The 13,483-nt window shown below is 40.4% G+C and overlaps 1 protein-coding gene and 1 long non-coding RNA gene across 6 annotated transcripts in view; one reads left to right on the forward strand and one right to left on the reverse strand.

Annotated features, from left to right (window-relative positions):
* The window catches only part of LOC106510655 (uncharacterized), a 282,042-nt gene that overhangs the window by 138,468 nt on the left and 130,091 nt on the right, over nucleotides 1–13,483 (reverse strand). The gene's annotated exons all lie outside the window — the stretch shown is intronic.
* The window catches only part of ZMPSTE24 (zinc metallopeptidase STE24), a 48,384-nt gene that overhangs the window by 421 nt on the left and 34,480 nt on the right, over nucleotides 1–13,483 (forward strand). For all 5 annotated transcript variants that reach the window (XR_014807509.1, XR_014807510.1, XR_014807511.1 and 2 more), the window contains exons 2-3: nucleotides 2,546–2,692; nucleotides 11,061–11,147. Coding sequence is in view for 1 of the 5 variants with exons in the window: in XM_021096012.2 (XP_020951671.1) it covers nucleotides 2,546–2,692; nucleotides 11,061–11,147 (234 nt within the window). In the remaining 4 variants the exon portion in view is untranslated. The remainder of the gene's footprint in view (nucleotides 1–2,545; nucleotides 2,693–11,060; nucleotides 11,148–13,483) is intronic.

The following is a 13,483-nucleotide window of genomic DNA, read 5'->3' on the forward strand; positions in this document are numbered from 1 at the left end:
AGGCAAGGCAGGGCTGCCGGCTTGTCAGGCCTCAGCTCTTGTAGCTGCCCAAAGCTTCCTTAGGATTCTTGGCCTTAGACGTACCTCCTTTATTTTTGGCAGCAACCCATAAGTCTTCACAAGGAAGATGCAAAAATTTTTGAATTACAGCTTCTCCTTGTCCTTTGTGTCATGTTCACATCAACCATAGGACTCCTGAAAATAAAAAATTCACAGTCCTTCCAAGGACTCTTTCCTTAAAAAAAAAAAAAAAAAAAGTATATTCTTATTGCTCCAAAAACAATATTTTCTTGTTTTTCTTAAAAGCATCTTTGTTGTTTTTGTTCAAATAGTTTAAACAGTAAAGTAGAAAGTGAAAGTTACTTAACAGTACCTTGGCAAGATATAATAAACAGTTTGATGGATGAGAGAGTTGAATTTTTTTTTGGTTTTACAGCCACTCCTGTGGCATATAGAAGTTGCTGGGCCAGGAATAAAATTGAAGCAGCAGCTGAGGCCTATGCCACAGCCACATACGAGACCCAAAGCTTGTGGCAACACTGGATCCTTAACCCACTGAGCGAGCCCAGGGATGGAACCCGAATCTTCAGGGACACTATGTTGGATTCTTAACTTGCTGAGCCACAACGGGGACTTCGAGAGCTGAACTTTTAAATGAGATGGATTTTAAGTAACCACTTTATTGCAGTCTTTCACTGGCTGGTTTGCTTTACCTACGTTGTTCCATGCTGTCACTGAATTACATCAGTGGTTAGGATAACCTTTTTTATTTATCTATTTATTTTTTTGTCTTTTTGCTATTTCTTTGGGCCGCTCCCGAGGCATATGGAGGTTCCCAGGCTAGGGATCGAATTGGAGCTGTAGCCACTGGCCTACGCCAGAGCCACAGCAACGCGGGATCCAAGCCGCGTCTGCAGCCTACACCACAGCTCACGGCAACGCCGGATCGTTAACCCACTGAACAAGGGCAGTGACCGAACCCGCAACCTCATGGTTCCTAGTCGGATTCGTTAACCACTGCCCCACGATGGGAACTCCAGGATAACCTTTTTTTTTTTTTTTTTTTTTTTTTTTTTTTGTCTTTTTGCTATTTCTTGGGCCGCTCCCTCGGCATATGGAGGTTCCCAGGCTAGGGGTCCAATCGGAGCTATAGCCACCGGCCTACGCCAGAGCCACAGCAACGCGGGATCCAAGCCGCGTCTGCAGCCTACACCACAGCTCACGGCAACGCCGGATCCTTAACCCACTGAGCAAGGCCAGGGATCGAATCTGCAACCTCATGGTTCCTAGTCAGGTTCGTTAACCACTGTGCCACGACGGGAACTCCTGAAACCTTTTTCTTGAATATTACAGTCTTTTTTCTCTACAGTTTCTTTTCTCAGTTTACATTCTTTATGACTCTTTAAAAATTTTAATGTTTCTCTGTCTGTCAAAGCCTGGATTATATATAAAGCTCTTTTTGTAGTCTAGGGATATTCATAGAGGTGTTAAGCTGTATAGCACTATGTTCCCTAACTAATTCTTAGGATAGCTTCTTTAGTACAGAATCTTGTAAGTCTAGAGAAGGGCTAGACACAGTATATGATGTCCAAATTGAGGATGAGGTACTGAATACTTGTCTATCCTACTTTAAGCCTAGTTATTGTCACTACTTTTCGATAATGTCTTTATTCAGTGATGCTTTAATGTAATGTCTTTTATCAAGGGTTTGGTAAGGTGCCCAATAATAAATAGAGAAGCCATTTATTGTAAAACCATTGTAGAAGATGCTGTCCATTATATTGTTTGGTATGTGTTCCTTGTATTATGTCCCAAATTTTTAGTATTTGGCGTAATAGGAAAGTTTGTTTTTCTTGAAGATCGGATCTGTTTCTGTCATTCTTCAAATTTCCCTTAATTTTGGCTTTTAGGGACAGATTTAATGACTAGCCACAATATCTGTTAATACTCAGGGTTAGCATATTTACTTCTTTCTACTGTCCATGGCTTTGTTTTCTGTGTTTTAGGATGTTTGTTTTACCTGGAATAAGTGGTACTCTTTGTGATGTTACAATTTTGGTGTATATATGCAAACTAAAATATGGCAACAGCCTCGGTTTTGCTTTTTTTTTTTTTTAGGGCCACTTGGCATATGCAAGTTCCCAGGCTAGAGATTGAATTGGAGCTGTAGCTGCTGGCCTATACCACAGTCACAACAATGCGAGATCCTTAACCCACTGAGTAGAGCCAGGGGTCAAACCTACATCCTCACGGATCCTAGTTGGATTCACTACCCCTGAGCCACAACAGGAATTCCCGACAGCCTTGGTTTTAATTTCACCTAGTCAGCTGGTCTCGGTTTCCCTTGTTCTTCTTTTGCATTTCTGCACCAGTTGTCAACATACTTGATCAAATGCAATATTCGTGTATGTATAAAGCAAATTATGTTATTTGATTGGTGTTGGTGTTACGATCACCATTCAATGTCTGCTCGTAAATGACTATTGTAATAAATAATGAGTTCATTTGACTGTTTCCTTAAGGTGTTTTCTTCAAAATGTTTCAGAGACGGATATATAAAACAACAACTCATGTACCACTGGAGTTAGGACAGATCATGGATTCAGAAACATTTGAGAAATCTCGACTGTATCAGCTGGATAAAAGTACTTTCAGCTTCTGGTCAGGACTCTATTCAGAGATTGAAGGCACTGTGAGTAATTTACTCATCGGAGAGACAGTCTGTCAAATTATTTAATACTTTATAGTGTTTATTTTCATTTCTTTATTTTTGTATACAAAAGAGGGTGCCACACCTACAAATCCAAGAATGCTTTCTTACCCTTTGTTATTGATAGTAATGCATGTGGAGCAAAAGAGGCAGAAACAATAACTCTCAGTTGAAAATTGTGGAATATGGTAACTGTCACTCTGAGGCCAGGTATGAAAAAGAATCTTAAGTTGTAAGCTATTTTTATCTTAATCCTAACTTGCCTTCCTGTCTCTCTCTCTCTCTCTCTCTCTTTTTTTTAATGACCATACCTGAGACATTTGGAAGTTCTCCGGACAAGGACTGAATCTGAGCCATAACTGTGATCTATGCCACTGCTGCAGCAATGCCAGATCCTTTAACCTACTACTCCAGGCTGGGGATCGAATCTGTGCCTCTGCAGCCACCCCCAAGCTACTGTAGTCAGATATATATATATATATATATATATATATATATATATATATATATATATTTTTTTTTTTTTTTTTAGCAAATGTATTTTTTTCTTATAATGATTTTTATTTTTCCATTATAGCTGGTTTACAGTGTTCTGTCAATTTTCTAGTGCACAAAAAGGTGACCCAGTTCACACATACATGTGTACATTCTTTTTTCTCACATTATCATGCTCCATCACAAGTGACCAATGTAGTTCCCAGTGCTATACAGCAGGATCCAATTGCTTATTCATTCCAAAGGCAATGGTTTGCATCTATTAACCCCAAATTCCCAGTCCCTCCTACTCTCCCCCCCACTCCCCCCAACCCCTGGCAACCACAGGTCTATTCTGCAAGTCCATAATTTTCTTTTCTGTGGAAAGTTACATTTGTACCATATATTAGATTTCAGATATAAGTGATATCATATGGTATTTGTCTTTCTTTTTTTTTTTTTTTTGTCTTTTTGTCTTTTTGCTATTTCTTGGACCGCTTCCGAGGCATATGGAGGTTCCCAGGCCAGGGGTTGAATCAGAGCTGTAGCCGCTGGCCTACGCCAGAGCCACAGCAACGCAGGATCTGAGCCGCGTCTGCAACCTACACTACAGCTCACGGCAACGCCGGATTGTTAACCCACTGAGCAAGGGCAGGGACCGAACCCGCAACCTCATGGTTCCTAGTCGGATTCGTTAACCACTGCGCCACGACAGGAACTCTGGTATTTGTCTTTCTGACTTCACTTAGTATGAGAGTCTCTAGTTCCATCCATGTTGCTGCAAATGGCATTATTTTGTTCTTTTTTATGGCTGAGTAGTATTCCATTGTTTATATATACCACATCTTCTTAATCCAGTCATCTCTCAATGGACACTTAGGTTGTTGCCTTGCAGTCAGGTTCTTAACCCATTGTACCACAGTGGGAACTCTCCTGCCTCTGTCTTAACTCTGCAACCTGTCATCCACATTGTAGCCAAAGGAACCCTGAAGCACAGTACTGATCATGTTATTCTCCTATGTATGACCTTTCACTGGCTTGATTTCTCCCTCAGGGTAAAGTCCAAATTTCTTGGCATGATTTATGAGATTCTTTTGATTTGGCCATTGCTTATTTGAGCTCATCTTTTTTTTTTTTTTTTTTTGCAGCCACACCTGTGTCATATGGAAGTTCCTGGGCCAGGGGTGAATCAGAGTGACGGCTGAAGTCTATGCTGCAGCCACAGCAACACTGGATCTGAGCCCCATCTGTGACCTATGCTACAGCTTGGAGCAACACCAGATCCTTAATCCATTTAGTGAGGTCAGGGATCAAACCTGCATCCTCAGGGAGACTACATCAGGTTCTTAACCCACTGAGCCACAATGGGAATTCTAGCCTCATGTTTTTATTCCTTCCCCAAAATTCTTTGCATTTTTTTTTTTTTTTTTGGCCATGCCTGTGACATGTGGAAGTTCCTGAACCAGGACTGAACACATGCCATGGCAGCAACCTGAGCCACAGCAGTGATGCATCAGGTCCTTAACCCACTGAGCCACAAAGGACCTCCTTTTCCATTTCTTTATTGTCCATCTCATACCCAGCTTGGTTTCTTATGACCTTGAGTCTTTTTATATGCTGTTATCTCTGTCTGGGGCACCCCTCCTCTCCCCCTTCATCTCCACTCTCTCCCTGGGGCCTGATTAATCCCCACTCTTCCATTAGGATTCAGCTGAGGCACCTCTTCTAAGAAACCATTTGAAACTTCCCCATCCCTCAAGTCTGGATAAGGTTCCGTTCCATTATTATTCCTACCAGAGTACTTATCACATTGTATTGAATTTGCCTGTTTCGCTGACAGACTGGTAGTTTTAAGAGGTAGGGTACTTTAAGGTCTTGTTCATTATTTTCTGCTTAGTACCTGGCATATAATAAGCATATAATTCACAGTTATTGAATGAAATAATGAGTGATAGATAATTTTTTTCTTAGTAAAACAGGGCTGGTCTTCCCCCGTGCTGAAAGAGGAGAGGCTATGAAGTACAGAGCCGTGTTTCTCAGTCTTCTTTTCATGATCTCCCCTGACCCATCACCCTGGCACCTCTGTAACCATTTTTTTCCCTGATTGCCCCTCCATGAAATTTTAATACCATAGATATACTGTAGGCTGTATGTCTGTTCCGGTACTCTATGTACACACACACACACACACACGTATATTTATTAAATGTAAAATGAGGAAGATTTTTTTCATACACACCCCCAAAAAACAATTCTTGGTTTTACACCCCTAAGAACAATTGAAAGTGCATAGTGTTGAGGTTAAGAGCTGACTCTGAACTCAGGTGGCTTGAGTTTGAATCTCAGGTCTACCATACCAGTTCATGAAAGCCTCTACACCATTGTTTTGTTCTTGGTATATGTCACATATCCACTGGTAGACATTCCAAAGTTCTTTGGGCAATGTGGGTTCAACTGCACCTTTGAGGCCCTCACGGCCTCTTTCTCCTGCAAAGCAGTGTGTTTCAAAATAAGAAACCAACTCTTGAGGCAGATCATCTGTCAGCTCAAAAAAGCCATCAATAACATTGCTAACTGGAGGAAATGCTAACAAATTTCAACCAGTTGAAACCAAATTGTGAAACCAAAAACTGTCAACCAGTTATTTTACCTTTCACGGCAAAATTGCCTTAACAGCCATTTAGTTATGTAGCAAAAATGTTTGCAGCAACATATTTAAAGCAAAGAAGCTTATGGTGAAAATACTGGACATGTGAAAATAATTGAGATTGGCTATCATAATTGTTTCATCAGTTAAAGAGAAGAAACTGGCCATTTGCAGCTTTCTTAAATGATTACTGAATTGTCTAGCTAGTCACAAAATTTGCATTGACAAATATAGAATAGTAAGGCTAGTGTGGTTAGAACCAAGCTACTAGGAACCTCTCCAGTTTCCTCAAGATTGTGGAAAATGACAAAGACTCTGGAAAAGATTTAATTTGGCATTTTAGAAAAATTAATAAATCGTCTGAAGATTTCATTGCTAGTAATTAGTCTTTTCATTATTGATTTTTTATTATATTTTTACCTGTCTAAGCCAGGTTTAGTTACTGAGATATTGAAGATTAGTATTAAAATTCAGTACCTTCCAGCCAAGCCAGGAAATGTAACATTATGGTGGATTATATTTGGCTTTGTTTAATTTACCTGAAGCATTTCTTCTGGTAGACAAGGCCCAAGTAGGAAATCAGCCTTGAGATGGAAGTAGAGGTGGTGATTTTAGACACAGTTCTATTTCCTCACTGATATTTGATTCTTTAAAGTTCTTTCACTCACTCCCACAAGGCCATTATACAATGACAGGAAATATACTTTCAGTCTCCTTGGTTGTCACTGGTAAACAGTTCCAAGAAAGATGGGTAATAGTTTGGTTATTATAGTTGGTGACCATGGGAATGGCTCAGTTTGTTCCAGGAGATGACAGATATAGGGAGGATCCATATAAGGAGGGCTTTGAAATGTGCTGTGGCTCAAACTAGAAGCAGAACTGATGGACTAATGCTGGGAATAGTACTAGTCATCATTATAATAATTGTATGGCTAGTGATTCTCACTTCAGTTTTTTTTTTTTTTTTTTTTTTTTGTCTTTTTTTGCCATTTTCTTGGGCCGCTCCGTGGCATATGGAGGTTCCCAAGCTAGGGGTTGAATTGGAGCTAGGCTGCTGGCCTACGCCACAGCCACAGCAATGCCGGATCCAAGCTGCATCTGTGACCTACACCACAGCTCACGGCAACACGAGATCCTTAACCCACTGAGCAAGGCCAGGGATCGAACCCTCAACCTCATGGTTCCTAATCAGATTCAGTAACCACTGAGCCACGACGCCAGGAACTCCTTGTTTCTGTTTTATAAGTTCTTTTGTATCATTTTATTAGATTCCACATAAAAGTGATAGTATGTTCTATTTGTCTTTGTCTGACTTACTTCGCTCAGTTCGATACTGTTTTGTTTGATGTTTACAACAGTGCTCTAAGGTAGAAAGTAGAGGCATTATTATTCTCTTTTTATGGATGAGAAGCAAATGCTCAGAGAAATTAAATGGCTTGCCCATGTAATGGCCAGGTGACACTGACAAATGAGAGAACCAAATTTCAAACTCTGCTCTTCTGAGTCTTTAAAATCACGTTGGAGAAAGCATTCCTAAAACTCTAGGGACTGCAACATGAATGTGCCAAATTATTCCTTGGGGAATTAGTAAACTCCATTTACTATTAGATGGGAAGCATTTTGTGTTACTTTGAAATCCTATTCTATTTGAAAACAAGTTCCTTAATTACTATTTTGTGTTGATTAAAATTAATTGGTTTGTAAGCTTTGGTCACAAAGAACAAGTGCAAAGATTAATTTGGACTTTTTTTTTTTTGCCACAGTACTTTTTACCTGAGGGAACATAAGAGGCCCATGTGACCAATTATAGATGCCATTGTTCACACAAACGTGACAGAACACCCAGAGATATAATGTCCCCCATTTCTGAGACAAACTTTCCTGATATCTCATAGGTGTCAATCAAGAGCCCTCTTTAGAAATGGAATGGCTGGGGGGAATAGAGTAGGGCATAGAAGAAAAGTTCAAATTGTAGCTTCCCTAATTTCTGCTTGTTTCTTAGTGAGCAGTTTAGCTTGAGTCTCATTTTTTCTCCTCTTTAAGATGAGAAGTAAATAGATATTAAACCATATATCATATGGCTTGTAGCAGGGACCAAGCAGGTAAGATAATATAAATGAGGCAATTAGTGCAGTGCTTGACTCATGGCAGTTACTTAGTCATTGGGTTTTCTGGGGCAAGTTTAATGTCTCTGAGTTTCATTTGCCTTATTTATAAAACAGAGATGACTGTGCTCCCTGCCCTGCTTTTCAAGACTTCGATGAAATAGTGCATGTAGGAGCATGGGACTTGTTTTTGATGGCATCACTAGTTATTTTTACAGGAAAAGCTATCACTATAAAGAAACTTAACTGTTTACGGTGTCTTGTTGTTCATTCTCCAAAGCATGCTAAACAAGGTTTGCAGCAGCAGTTTCCAAATGGATTCTTAAATGCATTCAAAGTTTATATTAAAGCTATCCCTTGACACTTACTTAAAAGCTGGACTTTTAATAATAGGTGTTCTAGCCTTTCCCCAGAAGCATTATAAATCTTTATTTCTGCATTATTTATTAGTACTGAGAATAGGATGAAGGAAATGTCGTCCTAAGGCAATTAGTTCAAGACGTGGAGCATTTACCATATACAGTAGCGCCAAAGCATGTCCTTTGGGAAAACAGAGTTTATATCCAAGATTGAGTTATTAAAGTCAAGTGGAAATAGCTGGGTATAGAGTTAAGGGGGTCTTTTGAAAAGCAGTTTATTAAAACAGTCATTTTCAAACTTTGGTGTATATCACGTTTAACTGGAGACCGTCAGGCCTCACTTCTGGATTCAATAGTTCTGGGGTGGAGCCTGAGACTGCATTTCTATCACATTCCCAGATGTTGTTGCTGCTCTCCAGAGATCATATTTGAGACCTGGGGTGTTTTTATCAACCGTGCATACTGGTAAAAATATGAAAGATGAATAGCATCAAGTGTGAGATTGTGGGGAAACAGAAATACTCAAGTACTGCTAATGGGAGTGTAATTTGGCATAAACACTTTAGAGAACAAGCTGATAGTACTAAATGAAGTTACAACTCACCATGTATAGATCTAAAATGTAGAGTATAAAATGCAAGTTGTAGAATGATGTCATTTTTATATATTCTTAAAGAGCACATATAGGAGTTCCTGTCGTGGTGCAGTGGTTAACGAATCCGACTAGGAACCATGAGGTTGCGGGTTCAATCCCTGGCCTTGCTCAGTGGGTTAAGGATCCGGCGTTGCCGTGAGCTGTGGTGTGGGTTGCAGACTCGGCTCGGATCCCGCGTTGCTGTGGCTCTGGTGTAGGCTGGTGGCTACAGCTCCGATTCAACCCCTAGCCTGGGAACCTCCATATGCCGCGGGAGAGGCCCAAGAAAAGGCAAAAAGACAAAAAAAAAAAAAAAAAAAAAAAAAAAAAAAATTGGAGTTTTCATTTGATTGTGGAGAAAGACAACAAGTTACAACTAAGAGTTAAGGGGTTGAGGGAGTTCCCGTCGTGGCGCAGTGGTTAACGAATCCGACTAGGAACCATGAGGTTGCGGGTTTGGTCCCTGCCCTTGCTCAGTGGGTTAACGATCCGGCGTTGCCGTGAGCTGTGGTGTAGGTTGCAGACGCGGCTCGGATCCCGCGTTGCTGTGGCTCTGGCGTAGGCTGGTGGCTACAGCTCCGATTCAACCCCTAGCCTGGGAACCTCCATATGCCGCGGGAGCGGCCCAAGAAATAGCAACAATAACAACAACAACAAAAAAAAAGACAAAAGACAAAAAAAAAAAAAAAAAAAAAAAAAGAGTTAGGGGGTTGAAAGAAATGTAATATGGAAATAAAATGAGTCCAGAAAGAATTTTTTAAAAAAGCATATATAAACTACTATATTATTTGTAGATACATATGAAATATAAGATAGTACCCCAAACCCTCAAAGCCATAAGGAACTATTTCTGAACCAATGAGAATGTTGTGCTTCTGACCAAGTGGTCATTGTGTTCCCAAGGTGCCACAGGTGAAGAAATAATACATTAACCCTTCTGTGCAAAATGATTCCACAAGCTTGGTATCTGTTGTGGGAAGTTGTGTTTCATAAGCATATATTTTAAGGGTCGTTTTCCCTTGTACATATGTCTTATTCGTTTGGTCAATATCTGTGTTCACTTATCTGCCCAAGACAAAGGGTAGTGCTGAGAAAGGGGCCTACTCTTATGAAACCCTGACTCCTACCTCAGGATTCACTTTTTCCTTACCTGAAGAAGGCTCAGATAACCCATTCTGTCCCCAGTTTGGTAAGCGGATATAATTCTCTATTTATACTGATACTTTGTCCTGACTGAAAAGGGCTGTTTCCTTTAAAGGAAAAAGCCAGTTATGGAGCCATAAAGTCTGGCTCAGATTCCATTTCTGTCACTCATTGGCTTGGAATTTTAGACAAGTTGCTTAGCTTTTCTAAGTTTAGTTCCTGATTCTTTTTTTTTTTATGTTATTCAATGAATTTATTACATTTATAGTTGTACAATGATCATCACAACTCAATTTTATAGCATTTCCATCCCAAACCCCCAGTGCATCTCCCCACCCCCCCAAACTGTCTCTTTTGGAAACCGTAAGTTTTTCAAAGTCTGTGAGTCAGTATCTGTTCTGCAAAGTTCATTGTGTCTTTTTTTCAGATTCCACATGTAAGTGATAGCATTTGATGTTGGTGTCTCATTGACTGATTTCACTTAGCATGATAATTTCTAGGTCCATCCATGTTGCTAAAAATGCCCATATTTCTGTCCTTTTAATGGCTGAGTAATATTCCATTGTGTATATTCTTTATCCTCTCCTACGCTGATGGACATTTAGGTTTTTTCCATGTCTTGGCTATTGAAAATAGTGCTGCAGTGAATATCGGAGTACATGTGTCTTTTCGAGTCACGGTTTTCTCTGGATAGATGCCCAGGAGTGGGTAGTTCCTGATTCTTAAAGCCTTTGTTGTGGTCTTTTGGCAAAAGTTCTTTTTCTCTAAATATCTTTATTGAGGTAAATTAACATACCACTCAATTCATCCATAAATGGTACAGGCAGAAACCTTTTAATAGTCTAAACTTAGCATCTCATTTAGTTTCTATTTGTCTAAATGCATATTTTCTCCTAAATAAGATAGGTCTCTCTTTTTTTATAACTTATTGTCATGTTGTAGTTTCTAGTACTACTTAAATGTAACCAACATATGCTTTGTTTTATAGCTTATTCTTCTCTTTGGAGGAATCCCTTATCTCTGGAGACTCTCTGGGCGATTCTGTGGCTATGCTGGCTTTGGACCAGAATATGAGGTATGTCATTCATTAGCATATATTTAGTGGTCTTTGTTTTTCCTTGGTCAGCTTTATATTAAAGTTATTTTTTGGCTCCTACCATCATTAGGTTTTTCTGCCTGCACAGCCCTTGTCCACCCATGCTGTGTTAGGATAATGCAAGTTACTGTAGCAAACCCCAGAATATCAGTGGCTCATCACATTAGTTTATTAATCACAGAATAGCCCAGTGTGAGGGTTTTGGGTGTCAGCAGGTGCTGTTCTTTTATGCTGCATGTGAGGCATATGGAAGTTCCCAGGCTAGGGGTCAAATCCATGCAGGATCCGAGCAGTGTCTGTGACCCATACCACAGCTCATGGTGATGCTGGATACTTAACCCACTGAGTGAGGCCAGGGATTAAACCCACATCCTTAGGGTTACTAGTTGGGTTCGTTATTGCTGAGCCACAATGGCAACTCCTCTTTTTTTGTTGTTGTTTTTTAGGGCCACACCCGTGGCATATGGAAGATCCAAGGCTAGGGGTCAAATTGGAGCTGTGGCTGCCAGCCTACACCATAGCCATAGCAATGCCAGACCTAAGCCATGTCTGTGACTTAACACCACAGCTCATGGCAACGCCGGATCCCTGACCCACTGAGTGAGGCCAGGGATCGAACCTTTGTCCTCATGGATACTAGTTGGGTTCATTTCCACCATGCCACAACAGGAACTCCAGAACTCCTATTTTTTTTTTTACTCTTGATCTATCACTTTGACAAGAGTTTTAAGCTCTAAGGGGACAGAGACCTTACACGTTTTCTTCAATGTTGTCACTTGGGCCTAGAAATTCCAGTCACTTAGCAGGGTCTCCATAAATATTCATTGAATGAATAACCCAGTCTGTGTGAGTATATAGATGCATAAACACATACACGTATATATACTCTTACCATAATGGGACATAGGTTCTGAGACAATTTTAAATTTAACAGTGTTTTAGAGTTCTCTTCCTATTCATTTATATAGATCTTTCTTATTTGTTTTTTGCCATGCTTGTGGCCTGTGGAAGCTCCTGGGGCCTATGGAAGCTCCTGGGGCAGGGATTCAACCTGCATGACAGCAGCGACTCAAGCTGCTGTGGTGACAATGCCAGATCCTTAACCTGCTGAGCCACCAGGGAATTCTGAGATCTTTGTTTTTCAATGGCTGCATGGTACTGGCAGTCCTCACTCTGCACCATTCTGATATACACGTATTTCAGTTACCATGGTTTCGTTAAATAACTCCAGTCCCTCAACAACACAGTTCAAATTTCATTTACCACAGAATGTTATGCAAATAGCTACATGAAATACGAACATCCCTGCTCACTCTGGAGTCCACGAAGCACTGTGCAAACAAACAAAAAACCCAATTTCTTCACTAAAAAGAAGAGGAATTCTGGTGGTCCAGCAGTTAAGGACTCAGTGTTGTCACTTCTGAGGCAGGTTTAATCCCTGCCTGAGAACTTCTGCATGCTGTGGGTATAGCCAGAAGAAAAGAACTAGGTGGATCTCAGCTTATCCTTAGGCATAGGCACTGTATCTTTTGGCAAGATTTTCTGCTTTCTAAACTACCAACAAGTGGTCTCATAATCAGTGTCCTTATTTTTGACAGTGAGGTTTGGCCCAGCCTTTTTCAGCAAATAATGGACTTAATGACTCAGAATGCTCCAGAGTTCTGTTGCTACATTATGAATATGAGATGGAGTGAGTAGGTTCATCTCAGATAAGAAGTGAACAGCCACTCAGGATGTTTTGGTCTGGATCACTGCCCTCTTGTTGAAGGACTTTATAATGTTCTGTGTCCTGGAGGCTTGAAATGTTCACTGATAAGGCTAGACCCCATAACTTACTGCCTTTGAGATGCTGTGAGTCAGAACCTGTCCTTTCACTGTATAGTCTCTCTTATTCCTAGGATGTTTTCCCTTTCTGAGTCAGAATTGGAGATTTTCTGAGAAAAGCTACTGGAGGTTTGCATACCTCCAGTTTCCCTGGTGTGACTGCCACACCTCCTTTTTTCAGCAGGAATGTTTTCTTTCCTTAACTCAGTCACCTTTCTAAGCTTTAGCTCCCCGTTTGTCAGTTAGGAGTAGGAAGTCTTAGAGAAGAGTAGTAAAAAGTAGCATTTTGAAGTTGGATTATAAGAATTTTTAAGAGCATAATGAATTTGAAGTCTTACATGAGAGAGCCATTAGGAGGGTTTTTTTTCTGGTTTGTTTTTCATTTTCTTTTGTTTTGGCCATGCCCATGGCATGTAGAAGTTCCTGGGCCAGGGATCAAACCCAAGCCACAGCAGCAACCCAAGCTGCTGCACTGACAATGCCAGATCCTT

Source organism: Sus scrofa, chromosome 6 (genome assembly GCF_054392235.1).
Source record: "Sus scrofa isolate SSC_HxYL_T2T_F1_AM1 chromosome 6, Sscrofa_HxYL_maternal_Yorkshire_Landrace_v2.0, whole genome shotgun sequence".
NCBI lineage: Eukaryota > Metazoa > Chordata > Mammalia > Artiodactyla > Suidae > Sus > Sus scrofa.